This window comes from Telmatherina bonti (assembly GCF_933228915.1).
Source record: "Telmatherina bonti genome assembly, chromosome: 20".
NCBI lineage: Eukaryota > Metazoa > Chordata > Actinopteri > Atheriniformes > Telmatherinidae > Telmatherina > Telmatherina bonti.
Genome location: NC_136618.1, coordinates 11,660,256 through 11,678,183, shown reverse-complemented (window position 1 = coordinate 11,678,183; position 17,928 = coordinate 11,660,256). Strand labels below are relative to the sequence as shown.

Below are 17,928 nucleotides of genomic sequence, written 5' to 3'. Positions count from 1 at the left end.
ACGAAGCACTGCCTCCTGGATGTATAAAAAGAGGAGATCCCAAAGAGCAGTAACAGCAAGAGCAGAGCATCTGTAGGTAAGTATGAACACTTTTTAATTGTTTTATTGTCACTGAATTTAGCTCTTTATCAGGCAGCGGACTATGTTTGCTCTTTTTATTGGACATAGAAAGTGCCTCGGCATGCTACTCCAATAAATCATCAATTTTTTCCAAACAGTCATTAAAACATTAGGCTGAAATGGTCTTGGAATAAAAATGAGAAGACACCTTTAGTTCTTACTAATTACATGTTTAGATTTTATCATATTAAGGAAGTAATAATGGTTTAAAGTCTTCTAATATTCTCTGGTATCAGAATAACTGGTTGAAATGCTAAATTTCCAAGTAATTCAATGAGTTTAGGGATTTAGTCATAAAGCTGCTTTTGTGTTTGAAGGGACTTCACACAACCATACAGTCATAGAGGGGAGGAAGTAAAAACAGGTAAAGGGCTATATAATGTGTTTTTTATATTTGTTTTAATGAAAATTAATTACTAGAACAGACCTGGTTTTATATAAATGCTTAACTCCAGTTATTTATTCACAGCTTTCAAGATGTCTGGCGATGCCATCATGGCGGAGTTTGGGACAGCGGCGCCCTTCCTGAGAAAATCAGACAAGGAGCGCCTCGAGGCTCAGACCCGGCCCTTCGACATGAAGAAAAACTGCTTCGTGCCCGACCCTGAGGTGGAATACGTTAAAGCCTTAATTTCCAGCAGAGATGGTGACAAAGTCACTGTTGAAACGGAGTTTGGAAAGGTAAGCGCATCAGACGCTGACTGACTGATGAAGATGGAATAGATGGAACTTTTACAGCAACATAAACAGAGATCTTCTCTTTTGGTAAAAACTTTCAGACCGTCACCATTAAGGAGGCAGATGTCCACCCCCAGAACCCGCCGAAGTTCGATAAAATTGAGGACATGGCGATGTTTACCTTCCTCCACGAGCCTGCCGTGCTGTTTAACCTCAAAGAGCGCTATGCAGCATGGATGATCTACGTCAGTAATGTCATTGAACCAGCAGATCTCTTCGTTCTGTGGAAGTTTTGATTAAATAAATGAAGTGTTTGCTGTGAATCTCTGTCCACAGACCTACTCAGGGCTGTTCTGTGTGACTGTCAACCCCTATAAGTGGCTGCCGGTGTACGATCAGATGGTGGTCAAAGCCTACAGAGGAAAGAAGAGGAGTGAAGCTCCTCCTCACATCTACTCCATCTCTGACAACGCCTACCAGTACATGCTTTCTGGTATGTTCGCCTTTAATGTAATGGTGTGACACCAAGTGGAAGTTTAAGGAAAACAATTCTAACGCCGAGTGTTGCCTTCAATCTTTCAGACAGAGAAAACCAGTCAATCCTCATCACGTAAGTCCGTCCCGACTCCTCGTATCCGCTTTCATCGTCATGGTTTTATGCTGTTCATGTTTAGTTCACACATCGTTCTCGTTCCCAGTGGAGAATCCGGTGCTGGAAAGACTGTGAACACCAAAAGAGTCATCCAGTATTTTGCCAGCATCGCAGCTGCTTCTGGCAAGAAAGATCCAAGTCAAGAGAAGAAGGTTTGTCTGGTCTGACTCATCCAAAGCATGAAAAACCTATTTTAAGTTACCTTTAACACTCCTGGCATCCACAGGGAACCCTGGAGGATCAAATCATCCAGGCCAATCCCGCTCTGGAGGCTTTTGGAAACGCCAAGACCATCAGAAATGACAACTCCTCCAGATTTGTGAGTCTTCTTATTACAGTTGTGCTCATATGTATTCATCCCTTTTCATGAAAGAAAAGGCTGAATTTACAGCAGTCACTCAAATAACTGGAGACTTAAAAAAAGGAACAATAACTAAAAATTTGCAAAAATATAATTTAGTAATAATTGGTTACTCTAAATTGCCCCTAGGAATGGCTGTGAGCGTGAGTGGTTGTTCGTCTCTCTGTGTGGCCCTGCGATGGACTGGCGAGCTGTCCAGGGTGTACCCTGCCTGTCGCCCAAAGCCGGCTGGGATAGGCTCCAGCTTCCCCGCGACCCTGAATTGGATTAAGCGGTTCAGAAAATGAATGAATGAATGAATGAATAATTTAGTAATATAAGACACTGTTTTTTCATTTAACTGAGTTGAAGAAAAAAAACAAACAAACAAACAAACAAACTGGTCCTGGACAAATTAGAGCACTTTTCTGTTGAACAGTGGGACAAAATACCTGTCAACAGGTGCAGAAGTCTGACTGAGAGGAACAGAAAACACCTGACTGGAGTGGAAACATTAAAGGATTGTTCAACTAAATATTAGTTTATGAGTGATGTAATATGTAATAAATTATCTTATTTATTTGCTTTTTAAAAAAAATATTTCTATTGAACCAGAATTAGAAAATAATGTAGTTATTTTCATAAAATTTTTATTTATTATTACTTCAGACAAGTTCAGCTTATTTTACAGGCAGCTGTTTTTTTCCTTCTTTAATAAAAGGGGATGAATAAATATGAGCACAACTGTAGCTTGCTCAAGTTTCAAAACCTCAACACTGTTCAGGTGAGAGAAAATAAAGAAATAATGAAATGCAAATAATAAGTTTGAACTGTAATTAACAGGGCAAATTCATTCGAATCCACTTTGGTGTGAGTGGAAAGTTGGCCTCAGCTGATATTGAGACATGTAAGTAAACTGTGACACAACCTGGATAATCAGATCACCTCATTATCATTTACATAATACTCCTACCGAGCCAAGTTACATAACTTTCTGTAAAATGTCTCACAGTAGCAGCCAGTGGTTTATATAGTATTGAGCTGTACGGCTTTAGCAAAGCACTAACCAACAGATAATGTGGTCAAATACAGAAAAGACTAAAATAGTCTCTACTATTTCAACTTTATAATTGCTCTATTTCTTCTAGATCTGTTGGAGAAATCCCGTGTGACTTATCAGCTCAAGGCTGAGAGAGATTACCACATCTTCTACCAGATTCTGTCCCAGAGGAAGCCAGAATTGTTGGGTGAGATGAAGGGGCTAAAAAAAAATATAGAAATGAAGTTTATAAATACAAAACAAACTCCAAGGCTGATCTTTTGCTGCCCTTTAACAGAAATGCTGTTGATCACCAACAACCCCTATGACTACTGTTACATCTCCCAAGGAGAGACAACTGTAGCCTCCATCAATGATGCAGAGGAGCTGATGGCTACTGATGTGAGTGGATGAGAAGTGGGAATACACGCACATCTAAGTATATAAGAAACTCCAAAATGCAATTTTGATTCATTTTTAGGAAGCTTTTGATGTCCTGGGCTTCACCCAAGAGGAAAAGAATGGCATTTACAAGCTGATTGGTGCTATCATGCATTATGGAAACATGAAGTTCAAACAGAAGCAGAGAGAGGAACAGGCCGAGCCCGACGGCACAGAGGGTATAAACTCACCGGAACAAAACCTGCTCCAATGTTCACTCTTACTAACAAAAGTAACAACACTATCTGCAATTTCAGTATCTTTGAGATAAAATAACGCAACGCAACATCCATTTACAGACACAGACAAAGTGGCATACCTTATGGGCCTCAACTCTGCTGACCTCATCAAGGGTCTGTGCCACCCAAGGGTGAAAGTAGGCAACGAATGGGTCACCAAAGGCCAAAGTGTGCAGCAGGTGAAGTGAAATGAGATGATTCTCCGGCTTTTCATTGTAGGGCATCGCAGAATTTAAAAAATTCAAATGGAAATCTTCTTGTTTTATGATTTATTTGTAGGTGTACTACTCTATCGGTGCTCTGTCTAAGTCCGTGTACGAAAAAATGTTCTTGTGGATGGTGGTGAGAATCAACCAGTCACTGGACACCAAACAACCCCGCCAGTACTTCATTGGTGTGTTGGACATTGCAGGATTTGAGATCTTCGACGTAAGGTTTAAAGGTTTTCAGAGGTTTTCAGACACTCGTCAACCCGACTGAAGCTGCACGTGAAGTCTGACCCTGTCTTTGCTCCTGGTTTCCAGTACAACACCTTTGAGCAGCTGTGCATTAACTACACTAATGAGAAGCTGCAGCAGTTCTTCAACCACCACATGTTCGTGCTGGAGCAGGAGGAGTACAAGAAAGAGGGTATCGTATGGGAGTTCATCGACTTTGGCATGGACTTGGCAGCCTGCATTGAACTCATTGAGAAGGTTGGTGATTTCCAGTTTAACTTATTGGTTGTGTTGTTTGATGAGCTTTAGGAGAAGCAGCCCCTGATGTATCCAGAAGGTATTCAGATAATGGGTATCTCAGCAGAGATTGCTTGCAGATACCGATATTAACCGTTTCTGTGTTGCGTTTGTGTCTTTGTAGCCCATGGGCATCATGTCCATCCTTGAAGAGGAGTGCATGTTCCCCAAAGCTAGTGACGCAACATTTAAAGCCAAACTTTACGACAATCATCTGGGCAAAAGTCCCAACTTCCAGAAGCCCAGGGTTGTCAAGGGGAAGCCAGAGGCTCATTTCTCCCTGGTTCACTACGCTGGTACGGTGGATTATAACATCAGTAACTGGCTGGTGAAGAACAAGGACCCACTGAATGAGACTGTGGTCGGACTCTACCAGAAGTCCACTCTGAAGTTACTGGCTATGCTGTTCGCTGGGTATGCAGGAGCAGACTCAGGTAAGGCTTCTTTGACCAAATCTAATAGTCATTTATTTACCCAAAAAGAAATAATCACTTTATTTGTTTCCATACAGCCCAGGAATCAGGAGGCAAAGGAGGAAAGGGAGCGAAGAAGAAAGGTTCTTCCTTCCAGACTGTGTCTGCTCTGCACAGGGTAAAAATACCACCAACGTCCAAAGCTGCACTCTAACAAAGTCTGTTAAAATAGGGACAAATTTAAAGAGCTGTGCTTTTGTCCTGATTCGATTCGATTCAGATTTTTTGGGTGCCGATTCGATTTAAATTGCGATTTTCAAAATTCTTCAACATTGCTGATTTTTGTAGATTAAAAAAAAAAAAAGTATAAAAATTTGTATTTGCTCCTCATTTTTCTTGATTTCAATTAGGAAAAAACAACAAAGTTGCCAGACCATCATTCAGCTGCTGTAATGCCCAAGAAGACAAGTAAAAAATCAATAGAAATCAATAAAAATGACAAAAATGTATTATTTTTATTTATTTGAAAAAAAGAAAAATCTATTTTTTAACAAAGAAAAAAAATCGATTTTAAAATTGTGAAGCAAAGAATCCCAATTTTCGATTTTTTGATTTGATTTTCCAACCCCTACTAATTTACCTGTCTTTTATTTTTAAAAAAGAAAATTGCTCATGCATTTTTCTTGGGAACAAGAACTCTTCTGTTTTGTTCTTTCTAAAATGAAACACATCTGGTCTTGTCTTCTGAGATTAATTTTTTTCCTCTCACAGTCCAACAATTACATTTAACATAGTTTTGGTTTCCTAATGATAAACAGTGTAAAAATCTGAATTTGGCATCATCTTAGTAGGAGAAGCTTATATTGGGAATGCAGTTGTCTTGTCACAACAGTGAAAAAAAATCACTTTATTCTCCTCATTTATCTAAATTCTGACAGTTTTTATACCTTACATTTAGTTAATGAGACATTTGATGTATCACACAATTAACCACCCAGTCGATCCATTCACAGGAAAACCTGAACAAACTGATGACCAACCTCAGGTCAACTCACCCTCATTTTGTCCGCTGCATCATCCCCAACGAGACCAAGACTCCCGGGGCGATGGAGAATCCTCTGGTCATGCACCAGCTGCGCTGTAATGGTGTGCTGGAAGGCATCAGGATCTGCAGGAAGGGATTCCCCAACAGGATCCAGTATGGAGACTTTAAGCAAAGGCAAGAAAATCAGTGTCTATTTATTGCTTTTTTCTCACAGACTTTTGAGGCAACAGGACTGATCCAATCTACCCTCCTGTTGGACGACCAAACGGCCACACCCTGCCGTGATAGTCACATACAATACAGGACCATAAGAACCTTTCTTTTATTTTATTTTCTTTTTGTCTTGTCCAGCATTTAAGATAGATATTATCCTCCCCTTGATATTCTGGATTCTTATTTGATTTTTCTATTTATTTTGTATTATTGTTTGTATTACAAAGTTTGTATTGACCTATACACGTTGGAGAGCTAAACTTTTCAGTGACATTTATTATTAAGTACCTGTATTGTTTCAGGTATCGCATCTTGAATCCTAGTTCTATCCCCGAGGGACAGTTCATTGACAACAAAAAAGCAGCGGAAAAACTTTTGGGCTCTTTGGACATCGATCATGACCAGTACAGGCTTGGACACACGAAGGTAAGCTCTGCTGAATGTTTAAATACTTTTTTCTGACGTGTTTAGTAGGGAAACCTGAACACTTCTGCACCTATCAGGTGTTCTTCAAAGCTGGTCTTCTGGGTGTTCTGGAGGAGATGAGAGATGATCGTCTAGCTCTCATCATCACAGGAATTCAAGCAAGATCCAGAGGATTGCTTGCTAGGATTGAGTTCCAGAAGATTGTTGAGCGTAGGTAGGTGCCAACGGCTTAGGATAAAACATCAGAGCTTACTCTGGAAATTCACTCCAACTTTGTGACGTCATCCACAGGGACGCCTTAGTGGTGATCCAGTGGAACATCCGCGCCTTCATGGGTGTCAAAAATTGGCCCTGGATGAAGATGTTCTTCAAGATCAAACCTCTGCTGAAGTCAGCCGAGACTGAGAAGGAGATGGCGAACATGAAGGAGGAGTTTACAAAGCTCAAAGAGGCTTACGCCAAATCAGAAGCCCGCAAGAAAGAGCTGGAGGAGAAGATGGTTACCCTTCTCCAAGAAAAGAACGACCTACAGCTCCAAGTCCAATCTGTGAGATCCATCAGCTTACCTGCAGCAGTTCCATAACCCTGCAGGGAATCACAATCTTTCTGTTTTATAGGAGCAAGACAATCTTGCAGATGCTGAGGAACGCTGTGAAGGTCTGATCAAGAGCAAGATCCAGCTGGAGGCTAAAACCAAAGAGCTTACAGAGAGGCTGGAAGATGAAGAGGAGATGAACGCGGAGTTGACCGCCAAGAAGAGGAAGCTGGAGGACGAGTGTTCGGAGCTCAAGAAGGACATCGACGACCTCGAGCTGACTCTGGCCAAAGTGGAAAAGGAGAAGCATGCCACTGAGAACAAGGTGTGTCTAGAGAATTACAAACAAACAAGACTGAATGTTCTTCTATTATCCAGAAAGCAGGGCAAGGAAAAACAATCAGGCATGAATTATGACAGTGTGAACGCTCACAGCTTACTGTAAATACGCCGGTGCAACTTGAGGAACCTTTAACAAAAACTCAGAAGGAATATTTCTGATATGAAACTCAACATTTTGCCTGTGATGTGTTTTCTAAGGTTAAAAACCTGACTGAGGAAATGGCAGGTTTGGATGAAATCATCGCTAAGCTAACCAAGGAGAAGAAAGCCCTTCAGGAAGCTCATCAGCAAACGCTGGACGATCTGCAGAGCGAGGAGGACAAAGTCAACACTCTGAGCAAGGCCAAAACCAAGCTGGAGCAGCAAGTCGACGATGTGAGCAGTTTTAACTGGATCAGATAACAGAGACAGTTTGGAAACAAGCGGGTGAAATAAATGTTCTGCATGTGTTTTAGCTTGAGGGATCTCTGGAGCAAGAGAAGAAGGTGAGAATGGATCTGGAGAGAGCCAAGAGAAAACTGGAAGGCGACTTGAAATTGACCCAGGAGAACGTGATGGATCTGGAGAATGACAAGCAGCAGCTGGAGGAGAAACTCAAGAAGTAAAGCTTGCTTGTTAACATCAAACCAAGCAGATTTGTTCTGCTTAGGAACCGCTTACTCACGTGAAATGTTGTCTCCGAATGTAGGAAAGACTTTGAAATCAGCCAGCAGCTCAGTAAAATCGAGGATGAACAAGCCATGAGCGCTCAGCTCCAGAAGAAGCTGAAGGAGCTACAGGTAAGCGAACTGACGGCGTTTCATTTCATGCTGTTATTTAATGCATGTGAACTCCTACATGCATGACAGTCTTGACTTTCATTAAGGCCCGAATTGAGGAGTTGGAGGAAGAACTGGAGGCAGAAAGAGCTGCCCGAGCCAAGGTGGAGAAGCAAAGGGCCGACCTGGCCAGGGAGCTGGAGGAGATCAGCGAGAGGCTGGAGGAGGCAGGAGGAGCCACCGCTGCTCAGATCGAAATGAACAAGAAGAGGGAGGCTGAGTTTCAGAAGATGCGCAGAGACCTCGAAGAGGCCACCTTGCAGCATGAAGCCACAGCCGCTGCACTGAGAAAGAAGAACGCAGACAGCGTGGCCGACCTGGGCGAGCAGATCGACAACCTGCAGAGAGTCAAGCAGAAGCTGGAGAAGGAGAAAAGCGAGCTCAGACTGGAGCTGGATGATGTGGTTTCCAACATGGAGCAGGTTGCCAAAACTAAGGTGCGGTTTTCAGTCTCGTTGATAAAGAAATCAGATTACTTCAGAAGGCTCATGACATCAGATTTGCAAGTTATTACATCAAAGTATTCATAGGTGTTCATATATAATAATAATAATGATGATAGTAATAATAATAATAATAATAATAATAATAACGATGATAATGATAATCATAATAATAACAATGATAATAAAAACATTTACTGATGATGATAATAATAATAATAATAATAATAATAATAATAATAATAATAATAATAATAATAAGGATGATGATGATGATGATGACATGGTATAATATGATAATTAATGAGATTTACAGCATCACTAAAATTTAATTGGTTTAGTTAATTGGTGGAAATATTTCCTTCTGTTTTAGCCGTATTATGATTTTAGTGTTAATAGGGGTTGTTTTATTTAGCATATTTAGCATGTTCGCATGACAGTTTCACCAGTAATTAGCACATTAGTTTAGCTTTTGTTGGTTTATAGCCTCAATTACCAGCTGCTTTTACCTTTCTGTATTATGCATTTGGTGCTAATAATTATAGTGATATTTGTGTGGTAAAATTTCTCTAAATATTCATCCATCCATGATGAACATCATACCTTTTATTTAGCATATTTAATTCATGTATTTCATTAGCTTGTAATCCCATTCCCATCTGCTTTAGCTGCTTTATGTTTTGTGCTGAAAGGGGTTGTTTTATTCCTTGATTTATAACCAAAGTTAGTGAAAATGATTAAGATTTTATGCCTTCTGCTCATCATGTTAGCATAACATTTTCAGTATAAGCAAGGCATTTTTAAACTTATTGCCCACATTTCTAGCTGCTGTCAACACAATGTCAAAACATTTTCACTTTAAGCAAGTAGGCTTGTTGACATTAGAATTTAGCCAGCTTATAGCTTTTATGCTAAGCTAGGCTAATCAAACTTAGTACTACACTTATGAGCAAAGCTGAGATTGGTTTTAATTTTGCAATATAGTAAAACAAACAAAAACGTATCAAACAAGAAGGCTACAGAAGCAGAGTTACCACGATCTGATTATTCTGTCATCTTGAGATCACAAAGTAAACTTATCTTCAAATTCAACCTATTTTTTCTTTTTAAAATAATTAATTAATTCACAACATGCCGTATTTTCTTTGCCACTTTGCCAACATTTTGATGTCTCCCACAAGATGATTTTTCTGTGAAAGAACGTGAAGTTGACATTTCTTTTTGGTTCATTCACCAGACCGTACACAACACTGCACTCTTGTTTGCTCATAATAATACAATGAAATCTAACTACAGTGCAGCTCAGTTATTACTAATGTCCTGGTAAATTCTTCCAGCTCCCTTTTTCCCTTCTGATGTTAAATTGTTTTCATTCAGACCAACCTGGAGAAAATGTGCCGCACACTGGAAGATCAGCTTTCTGAGTTTCGGACGAAGTCAGAGGAGTCTCAGCGTACCATCAATGACTTCACGATGCAGAAGGCAAAACTTCAGACTGAAAATGGTAACAAAACACTCGCACTGAACTGAAAGTTTAAACGGCAGCAGGCTGGTCTTTGCTCTTCAGCGTTATGTTTAGATAAGCTAGAAGAAAGGTCACACTGCAAACTAAACTTTGCTTTTCCAGGTGAGCTGGCCAGGCAGATGGAGGAGAAGGACTCGCTGGTCTCCCAGCTGACCAGAGGGAAGCTGTCCTACACTCAGCAGGTTGAAGACCTGAAGAGACAGCTGGAGGAGGAAATCAAGGTGAACACCACCTGAAAAATGGCTGCTTTTCATAAACAGAGCGCAGTGTGGTGACAGGAGGATTTGACTGTGTGTGTCTTTCTAAAGGCCAAGAATGCGCTTGCCCATGCGGTGCAGTCTGCGCGCCATGACTGTGACTTGTTGAGGGAGCAGTTTGAGGAAGAACAGGAAGCTAAAGCCGAGCTCCAGCGCAGCATGTCCAAGGCAAACTCCGAGGTGGCTCAGTGGAGGACAAAGTACGAAACCGATGCCATCCAGAGGACCGAGGAGCTGGAGGAGGCAAAGTAAGGACTGAATGGAAACTGTGATTTTTATTTCTACAACTTCACCTGATCTGTTCCATGTACTCTATTAGGAAAAAATTAGCTCAGCGCCTGCAGGACGCTGAAGAAGCTGTTGAAGCTGCTAACGCCAAATGCTCCTCCCTGGAGAAAACCAAACACAGGCTTCAGGGTGAGATCGAGGATCTCATGGTGGATGTGGAGAGGTCGAACGCTGCTGCTGCCGCTCTGGACAAGAAGCAAAGAAACTTTGACAAGGTGACGGCGCACGACTGAGAAAACATTTTCTAAAAGAGAAAACAAAAGATGAGTCTGATGGTGGTTGTCTGATGCTTGAACAGGTTCTTGCCGAGTGGAAGCAGAAGTACGAAGAATCCCAGACTGAGCTGGAGAGCGCCCAGAAAGACTCTCGTTCTCTCAGCACTGAACTCTTCAAACTGAAGAACTCGTACGAGGAGTCGCTGGATCATCTGGAGACCATGAAACGAGAAAACAAGAACCTCCAAGGTAAGAGGAATCTTTTTCATTTTTTATTTAAGGTGCAAAGAACACAGCAGCTAGCTTCGTCAATGCCAATACTTCTGTTTTGACCTAAAATAGAGGAAATTTCTGACTTGACTGAGCAACTTGGTGAGGGAGGAAAGAGCATCCATGAACTGGAGAAGGTCCGTAAACAGCTGGAGCAGGAGAAGGCTGAGATACAAACTGCACTGGAGGAAGCTGAGGTACTAAAATAAGCAACGTTTCTTTCTTTTATGTTTTATCCAAAAGGCTGAAGAGGAAAAAGAAAAAGCATTTGTCAAAGTTTTTTAAAACTTTTTATTCATTTGTTTATTTGGCAGAGACAGTACAGGAATACGTTGCCACTTAGGGGGCCGATGCCATGTACATAAGGCTTACAGCCGCAGTTCCTGGTTAGGCTTTTCACGGTGTTAGTGCAGTAAAAAAAAAACACAAGGTTAATGTAAAAATACATCATAAAATAAGATACATATAAGAAATAAGGCAAGTCAAGTTTATTTGTATAGTAGCTTTCATGTACAAGACAATTCAAAGTGCTTTACATGAAACATTAAAAGCATGACGGAAAAAAAAGCGTAAAAGAAAATACAAATAGCAAAATCATAAAAAAAAATCAGAAATTATATTAAAATAATTAAAGGCAGAATTAAGTTAAAGTTACTGTGCAGATGTCATGCATAGGCGCACGAGAAAAGAAATGTTTTTAACCTGGATTTAAAAGTTTCTACATTTGGTGAAAGTTGAATCTCCACTGACAGATTATTCCACCTGTTTGCAGCGTAACAACTAAATGCTGCTTCTCCATGTTTAGTCTGGACTCTGGTCTGGACTCTGGTCTGGACTCTGGTCTGGTCTCTGGTCTGGTCTCTGGTCTGGACTCTGGTCTGGTCTCTGGTCTGGACTCTGGTCTGGTCTCTGGTCTGGACTCTGGTCTGGTCTCTGGTCTGGTCTCTGGTCTGGACTCTGGTCTGGTCTCTGGTCTGGTCTCTGGTCTGGTCTCTGGTCTGGACTCTGGTCTGGTCTCTGGTCTGGACTCTGGTCTGGTCTCTGGTCTGGTCTCTGGTCTGGACTCTGGTCTGGTCTCTGGTCTGGTCTCTGGTCTGGACTCTGGTCTGGTCTCTGGTCTGGACTCTGGTCTGGACTCTGGTCTGGTCTCTGGTCTGGACTCTGGTCTGGTCTCTGGTCTGGACTCTGGTCTGGTCTCTGGTCTGGACTCTGGTCTGGACTCTGGTCTGGACTCTGGTCTGGTCTCTGGTCTGGACTCTGGTCTGGACTCTGGTCTGGTCTCTGGTCTGGACTCTGGTCTGGACTCTGGTCTGGTCTCTGGTCTGGACTCTGGTCTGGACTCTGGTCAGGACTCTGGTCTGGTCTATGGTCTGGACTCTGGTCTGGACTCTGGTCAGGACTCTGGTCTGGTCTATGGTCTGGTCTCTGGTCTGGTCTCTGGTCTGGACTCTGGTCTGGTCTCTGGTCTGGACTCTGGTCTGGTCTCTGGTCTGGACTCTGGTCTGGTCTCTGGTCTGGTCTCTGGTCTGGACTCTGGTCTGGACTCTGGTCAGGACTCTGGTCTGGTCTCTGGTCTGGTCTCTGGTCTGGTCTCTGGTCTGGTCTATGGTCTGGTCTCTGGTCTGGTCTCTGGTCTGGTCTCTGGTCTGGACTCTGGTCTGGACTCTGGTCAGGACTCTGGTCTGGTCTCTGGTCTGGACTCTGGTCTGGTCTCTGGTCTGGTCTCTGGTCTGGACTCTGGTCTGGTCTCTGGTCTGGACTCTGGTCTGGACTCTGGTCTGGTCTCTGGTCTGGACTCTGGTCTGGTCTCTGGTCTGGACTCTGGTCTGGTCTCTGGTCTGGTCTCTGGTCTGGACTCTGGTCTGGACTCTGGTCTGGACTCTGGTCAGGACTCTGGTCTGGTCTATGGTCTGGACTCTGGTCTGGACTCTGGTCAGGACTCTGGTCTGGTCTATGGTCTGGACTCTGGTCTGGTCTCTGGTCTGGACTCTGGTCTGGTCTCTGGTCTGGTCTCTGGTCTGGACTCTGGTCTGGACTCTGGTCAGGACTCTGGTCTGGTCTCTGGTCTGGTCTCTGGTCTGGTCTCTGGTCTGGACTCTGGTCTGGTCTCTGGTCTGGACTCTGGTCTGGTCTCTGGTCTGGACTCTGGTCTGGACTCTGGTCTGGACTCTGGTCTGGTCTCTGGTCTGGACTCTGGTCTGGACTCTGGTCAGGACTCTGGTCTGGTCTCTGGTCTGGTCTCTGGTCTGGTCTCTGGTCTGGACTCTGGTCTGGTCTCTGGTCTGGACTCTGGTCTGGTCTCTGGTCTGGTCTCTGGTCTGGTCTCTGGTCTGGACTCTGGTCTGGTCTCTGGTCTGGACTCTGGTCTGGTCTCTGGTCTGGACTCTGGTCTGGACTCTGGTCTGGACTAGTTGACCAGAGTCTTTGGACTGAAGAGCTCTGCTTGGTTTATATTCTCTGAACATACCACAGATGTATTCTGGTCCAGAACCATTCTGGGATTCTGTAAACCATCAGCAGGGTTTTAAATCCCTGTGATTGACTGGAAACCAGAGTAAAGATTTTAAAACTGGTGTGATGTGTTCAGACCAGTTCTAGTTAAAGCTCCAGCAGCAGCATCTGGATGAGCTGCAGATGTTTAATGCTCTTTTTAGGAAGTCCTGGTTCCAGACCGTTCCAGTGATCCAGTCTGCATGGAGGAGTTTCTAGTTATAAATAATAAAACAAGACAAGATGACATATCTGGCCATTTCACATCCAGAGTCCGTACAAAGTTCAGGTCACACTTTCGGCTGCTCTTTAAGCTTCAGCTTTCATGTAAACAGTCTCAGGTCTGATGAGGTAAAGAGTTCTGTCCTTTTCACTGAGAATGCAGACTGACCCAGGACAGTCCTGCACCTCTTCACTCTGCACTTACCCCTGACTCCAGCTGGTTCTCACCCCTTCGTCGGTGTACTTATGCCTTTTAGGGTTCACTTGAGCATGAGGAGAGCAAGATCCTTCGAGCTCAGCTGGAGTTCAACCAAGTGAAGGCGGACATCGAGCGTAAGCTGGTTGAGAAGGACGAGGAGATGGAGCAGGCCAAGCGAAACCACCAGAGGGTGGTGGACACGCTGCAGAGCTCCCTGGAGGCGGAGACTCGCAGTAGGAATGAGGCTCTGAGAATAAAGAAGAAGATGGAAGGGGACCTCAATGAGATGGAGATCCAGCTGAGCCAGGCCAACAGGCAGGCAGCCGAGGCTCAGAAGCAACTCAAAGGAGTCCACGCTCACTTGAAGGTTCATTTAACTGCTCAGACAGCTTTATTTACTTGCCATAAAAACAACTCCTTGTGATTTAGTTTTTAAATTTCCGCCTCTATAGGACTCCCAGCTGCAGCTGGATGATGCTCTCCGCGCCAACGATGATCTAAAGGAGAACATCGCCATCGTGGAGCGGCGCAACAACCTGATCCAGGCCGAGCTGGATGAGCTGAGGTCTCTGGTGGAGCAGACCGAGAGAGGTCGCAAGCTGGCTGAGCAGGAGCTGCTGGATGTCAGCGAGAGAGTTCAGCTGCTGCACTCACAGGTAAGCCGACCGCTTCAGCATCCCCGAGCCGCGGTCGGGGCTCCCAGCGCCGCACGCTAACAGTCCAGGATCCTCCACCAGAACACCAGCCTGCTGAACCAGAAGAAGAAGCTGGAGGCCGACACGACTCAGCTGCAGGCCGAGGTGGAGGAGGCCGTGCAGGAGTGCAGGAATGCAGAAGAGAAGGCCAAGAAGGCCATCACCGACGCCGCCATGATGGCTGAGGAGCTGAAGAAGGAGCAGGACACCAGCGCCCACCTGGAGCGCATGAAGAAGAACATGGAGCAAACCATCAAAGACCTGCAGCATCGCCTGGATGAAGCCGAGCAAATCGCCATGAAAGGCGGCAAGAAGCAGGTCCAGAAGCTGGAGGCCAGGGTAAAAACTTCTTCTTCACACGTCACGTCACAGCAGGTTTTATTTTTTTACACGAGTACAAGACTTTATTGATTGTTTTTAAAGCCTTAAATGGTTCGGCTCCCTCGTATCTGGCAGAGTTGTTGCATCAACATGCTCCAGCCAGGACTCTTAGGTCCTCTTCTCAACTTTTACCTTAAAACCGCTTCTTTGCGCTGGTCATACCTGAGCTTTTTCTCATGTCTTTTAATTTTTACTTTTATTTAAAATGTTTTATTTTGTGTCCAGATTCTATTTATTTCTTAATGTGCAGTGTTATCTTATAGGTGAGAGAGCTGGAAAACGAGGTGGACATGGAGCAGAGGAAAAGCAGCGACTCGGTGAAAGGGGTTCGAAAGTATGAGAGACGTATCAAAGAGCTCACCTACCAGGTACATCCTGCAGTTTAGACACTCTGATCAGCAGCCGATAAAAGCATAAAGCCTCATCAGAGAGGTGTTTTGTTACTTTAACAGACGGAGGAGGACAAGAAGAACCTGAGTCGTCTGCAGGACCTGGTGGACAAACTGCAGATGAAAGTTAAATCCTACAAGAGGGCCGCAGAGGAGGCTGTAAGCTGAAACACAACGTTTTTATTCCAGTTTCGGGACGTGTACGTATAAACCGTCGCCTTGACTTCCAGGAGGAACAATCCAATGTAAATCTCGGCAAGCTGCGGAAGCTGCAGCACGAGCTGGAGGAGGCCGAGGAGAGGGCGGACATCGCCGAGTCTCAGGTCAACAAGCTGCGAGCCAAGAGCCGAGACTCCGGATCCAAGGCGAGTAACCGCGCAAAATGTGGCTCTTCAACGAATCTGGCATGTCAGGAGTCTGAAATGTTTTCTCCTTCTGCAGAAATCCCACGATGAGGAGTGAAACTGTTCCCGTAAGCAGATGAAACCGTAGTGATGTAGTTGTTCTTTATCCTTCATGCAACATGAGAGGAAACAAGAATAAAGCTTTGAATCCGACATGCAGAGTTGTGTCTGGAAGTCCTTCATCTGACGACACAAACTGAAGCACACAATGAAAAGCTGCTACACTGCAAAAACTCCGCCTTAAAAAACAAGAAAAAAAAAAACAAAAATTAGGTAAATGTTGCTTAAAATAAGATAAATTATCTGCCAACAGAACAAGAAATTTTGGCTTGTCAAGACTTCCCAAAACAAGTAAAAATACTCTTAAAATGAGAGGAATTCTCTGGCATAAAAACTAAGAATTATCTTACCTTTAAAAAAAAAACATAAGTGTACTCAATTTAAGATTTTTAATCTGACTTGAATTTCAGTTTTTGCCGTGTAAACGGACCTGATGGGTTGATGTTTAAGCAGCAAACAGAGGACAACAGGCAGGATGGTGAGATGGGAGAAGAAATTATGAATCGTGGAATATTAAGAGGATAACTCACAAGTTTGATCATAACTCAATATTATATCGATTCAATGGGGAACAAAAATGTTCATTGATCACAAATTCTGCCACCGCATGATTTTAGCTTGATTTGATTGAGGATTTAGTGATTGTTATGAGACAGTGATGATTTAACAAAATCACTTTTATTGATGTAAAATCATAAAAAACAACTAAAATAAGACATTTTAGTCATCGGAACAAAACAATTTCACGTGTTCTTTCATAGAAATAATTATTGCATCAGTGATTGGTTGATTTTCCTCTTTGAATTGAACTTATTGCCTCTGAATGGATGTAAATCAATCCACTGACTGAAGCGGGAGGGAGTCGCATGATGAGGTGAAAGAAATCCAGTTAGCTTTCTGGAACTCAGACATCAGAATGTGGAAGATGTAGAAACAGCCTCAGCATCCGGCATCCGGTCGGAATAAGAGACCAGAATCCATAAAAACGAAGAGGAAAACAGAAGGAAATCGTCTGATTTCTGCAGCGTTGGGAGAGAATATGTCAGTAACAGGATCTCCATTTGATACGACGTCAGCTCTAAGAATACTTTATTTTTTGTGACCTTCATCCTGGAACGACACGAAGGCAGGCGGTGGGCAACTCCTGCAGATGTTAGGAGTATTCCTGCTGCAACGCACCTGACTCAAATCAAATGCTAATCAGCAGACTGGTGCAGAGTTTGATGTGAAGCTCTGCACCAGTCTGCTGATAGAGCCTGATGTGTGTCAGGTGTGTTGCAGCAAAGAAACTCCCAACATTTGCAGGACTGGGCCAGTTGAAGACCGCTGAGGTAAGAGTGATCCCTGCTGGGACTAACTGGGCCATGTCTGGTGGATCATGCAGGACATTAGAGCTTACTGGAGAATCATGGCGATATATTAAATATACCTGGAAAAAAATAATCCTATAACATGCTATGTCTTAATATGTTTCAGGGTGACATCACGCTCCATAAAATAATAAATAACAAGAAAAAAACACAACACAACATATAACATATGTTATATGTTAACATAACAATATATTAAACATATAATATGTAAGGTCAATATATTAAAATAACAATATAACATAACAAAACGCCAGGTAAAACATGACGTCCTTGGCAGAGATAAATATTAAAAATGTTTGAAAAAGTTGGTAGAAAACGACATTTGTTCTTTAACCATCTGTTTTCAGCAGGGAAACAAAGCTGGATGGACACAGATGATCATTTAAAACCTTGTTATTGTCACATCGATGGAAATGATGCACTTTTATTGATAAAAGAAGGAAGAAACGGAACAGCTTCAGACAGATTAAAGCAGGAATCTCAACTTCTGGTTCGATGGCCTGCAGGTTTCCTGTGTTTTACCTGCTCCAACACAACAGACTTAAACAAATGTGAAGAATTTGACAACAAGCTGTTGGATTTATTTAATTTAATTCAGGTGTGTTGGAGCAGGACAATATCTAAAACCTGCAGGACACCGGACATTAAAGAATGGAGCTGCACATCCCTAGTTTAGATACAT

The 17,928-nt window shown here is 43.1% G+C and overlaps 1 protein-coding gene across 1 annotated transcript; it reads left to right on the top strand.

Annotated features, from left to right (window-relative positions):
* The first annotated feature begins 30 nt into the window (after positions 1-30).
* Positions 31-15,972, top strand: LOC306770662 (myosin-6-like). The gene is made up of 39 exons (XM_079259555.1): positions 31-76; positions 438-484; positions 590-801; positions 900-1,043; positions 1,135-1,291; positions 1,381-1,408; positions 1,497-1,602; positions 1,677-1,769; positions 2,634-2,697; positions 2,939-3,037; positions 3,128-3,231; positions 3,311-3,449; positions 3,570-3,688; positions 3,789-3,938; positions 4,034-4,204; positions 4,368-4,677; positions 4,755-4,834; positions 5,670-5,875; positions 6,217-6,340; positions 6,418-6,554; positions 6,632-6,887; positions 6,958-7,200; positions 7,416-7,592; positions 7,673-7,818; positions 7,906-7,996; positions 8,083-8,472; positions 9,856-9,982; positions 10,106-10,224; positions 10,312-10,508; positions 10,580-10,763; positions 10,847-11,012; positions 11,106-11,230; positions 14,003-14,311; positions 14,397-14,600; positions 14,682-14,978; positions 15,284-15,388; positions 15,473-15,568; positions 15,640-15,774; positions 15,851-15,972. Exons 3-39 carry the CDS (start codon positions 598-600, stop codon positions 15,869-15,871), a joined length of 5,823 nt encoding a protein of 1,940 aa, XP_079115681.1. The 5' UTR covers positions 31-76; positions 438-484; positions 590-597; the 3' UTR covers positions 15,872-15,972.
* The last annotated feature ends 1,956 nt before the right edge of the window (positions 15,973-17,928 follow it).

Bases quoted from the DNA above. Each gene is read 5' to 3' on its own strand.
- LOC306770662 (XM_079259555.1), top strand. From the start codon at position 598: ATGTCTGGCGATGCCATCATGGCGGAGTTTGGGACAGCGGCGCCCTTC. The intron at 1,409-1,496 runs GTAAGTCCGTCC...TCTCGTTCCCAG, and splicing joins AACCAGTCAATCCTCATCAC to TGGAGAATCCGGTGCTGGAA. The intron at 4,835-5,669 runs GTAAAAATACCA...ATCCATTCACAG, and splicing joins CTGTGTCTGCTCTGCACAGG to GAAAACCTGAACAAACTGAT.